Below are 2,620 nucleotides of genomic sequence, written 5' to 3' on the forward strand. Positions count from 1 at the left end.
TCATATTATTTTATTTTATAATAAAATAGTAAAATAACAAAAGAAACAATAAAAAATCTGGTAAAGTTAGTTACTTTTTTTTTTATAGTTGATCTGTGACCTATGGAGAACAAGTTTTTAATTAAAGCATAATTAGCTAATCTGCCAACTAAGTTTCCACGAACTTTAAACCTCTGAATTTAATCCATTTTTGATTATCACGCGAAAGAGATGGAATTTCTAATTAAGCATTAATTGATGCGAAAATAAATTACTTTGAAACTCGATAAGGAAACTGTGGAAACGTCCCAGTTCGGATTAACGGTTAAATTAACAAATGAATATAAACAGGATATTACGGTGGAGATTTGACGATGCACGCGGAGTAAAGGCATTAATAATAAACCCACGCTTAGTGGAATACGAAATTTAGCAGATTTTTGTGCAAATTGCATTACCGTTAAGTCTATCATGCGGAGGTATGTGGAGAAAAAGGAAGCTACGGAGAGCGTGGAGTGCACTACTTCCGGTATGTACTAACTTTTAGAACGAACAAGCCGTGATGTAGAGGACACGAACCACTTGGATTTCACCAAGGGGTTTCGCGTTTCATTCTCACTTAACAAGAGTGCAGCAGGATAACTGCGACGATGTTTTTCAACTTAACGTTGCGTTCTCTTTATCAGTAGTTCTGTGTGTATACATACGGTATCGTGAGAGTAGGGGATACTTCGAACGGTAATTATTTCCATCGATTCTTGTTGTATCTCTGAGAGAATTGAGGGGAATTTTGTTTAAAAAATAATGAAGAATTTTGCTATTTTTAAGTTTTTGCTCTATATAGGTGTATATCCCCCTTTAACCCCTTACCTTATAACAATGAGTCAGACTCGTGGTACAGATGCTGACGAAGGTTAGTTATATCAGTAATAAAGATTAATTTTAATTCTAAATTTAATTTTAATTTGTAAGACTGAGAATTATGAAATTGTGTAGAAATTTTTCGGAAATTGGGTCAATTTGACCTAAAATCAGGTCAAAAATTCTTTCTCCTTTGTTACTAAATACATCACTAAAATTTCATTCAATTTGGGCTGAATATCTACTAAATAAATCTAAACCATTTATATTTTTCCTGTAACCTAACAAATTCCCTCCAAGGGTATATTTTTAAAAGTACAATCTACCAATTTAAGTAAAAAGAAAAATTCGATTTCTTCAAACCATTAATAAATTTGAAAAAAATTTGAAAAATCCTCGAGTTATCAACTTACCTGTACACGTTAGAAAACGGGTATTATTCTTTACCGGTATATACCGATGAAACCGAACCAAACGAGAATTTTCATTGTCCGATGATCGGACGGCGAAATCCATTCACCCACGAAAGAATTGAAATCGTCTGGTAATGGTGGCTACAAAAGGTCGCAGTTCGTTAACCTCGCTTGATCCACCTGAACTTTGGTTTCGGATTGCTTTGAAAAAAAAAAAAAGAAAAAAAAGGAAAAAGGAGAGAGAGAAAAAGTTCAGGCGTTTGCTAATGGCTGGAAACCAAGTACTCGCCGATAGATGCTGTTTGTTGAAACGCGCCCAATACTTTTTGCCAACTTTCGCCAACACCTAACTTCCGTTTGCGCGCCGACGGATAGTTCGGAAGAAAAGCAACGGTCGAGAGGTTCACGAGGCCCTTTTGTGTCCTGAACTATTCCAGGAATGTTTTAACATCTGTGGAATATTTAACGAGAAAAGTCGGGATTTAAAAGGGCCATCGGTTTTCATCGTTGTTTCGCCGAGTTGCAATTGTCCTCGGGAGACGATATTGTTCCCCTGATTCACGTCGAAATTACTGGAAATGTAAGAGATATAGACGGATCCTCTATTATTTCGTTGCGAACGAACATAATTATAGGAAATTCTCGAACGTCTGGGTGTTCATTTTTCTAACGCTTCTTCGTTCCCTTTAAATCTTCTCTGTCGTCGATTCAATGTATTCACGGCACGATGTCAAAATAAAATTGAATTTCAGTCTTTTTTTGTGGGAACGATGTTAGAAAAATAGTCGAATTTCATTTTTATTTTTTTAATGCAATTTATCACATTAGCGTCGAGGCGTTCTGAATCATGTTTTGTCATGAGTTCGTACTCATGCGTGGTGATTTCGAGTCTCTTCTTTCAGTCACGTTACGTTGGAAAAGACTGCTATAAATTTTGAAGTAATTAAAATTTTTCAACGAAATTTTGAAGAAAATGATAAATTACTTCTTTTATAAAACGTATACAATTGTTTTAATTCATGAAACATCTGTTACGGTATTTCTGAAGAGAAATTGAACCGTTTATAGCGTTTCATAAATTTATTTCGAGGCAAATATGTGAAAATCTCAATGACCTATCGTGACATTAATGTGTCAACCCCTTAACCTATAATTTCTTTTCTGACAATGCATCTAAGCGTCAGCCATTTTCTATTTTAGTACTGTATCAGGTAACAACTACAGTATATTCTCCACAAGTGTCAGACCGCAAAGAAGCTAAACCTGACACTCGTAGAATCAGGGACTACGTTTTCGAGCCTTGCGCCCGCCTTTGTAGTTTGCCGAACGTAGACAAGGACAGCGAATAAAAGATAAGCATGAAACGT

General features: G+C 35.5%; 1 protein-coding gene across 1 annotated transcript in view; it reads left to right on the plus strand.

Annotated features, from left to right (window-relative positions):
* Nucleotides 1–858: 858 nt before the first annotated feature.
* The window catches only part of LOC108572634 (hemicentin-1-like), a 68,734-nt gene continuing 66,972 nt past the window's right edge, over nucleotides 859–2,620 (plus strand). Inside the window, 1 exon segment of the mRNA XM_017934892.1 lies at nucleotides 859–892. Within this exon segment, the coding sequence (XP_017790381.1) occupies nucleotides 859–892 (34 nt within the window).

Source organism: Habropoda laboriosa, unplaced genomic scaffold (assembly GCF_001263275.1).
Source record: "Habropoda laboriosa isolate 0110345459 unplaced genomic scaffold, ASM126327v1 scaffold22, whole genome shotgun sequence".
In the NCBI taxonomy this organism is placed as follows: domain Eukaryota; kingdom Metazoa; phylum Arthropoda; class Insecta; order Hymenoptera; family Apidae; genus Habropoda; species Habropoda laboriosa.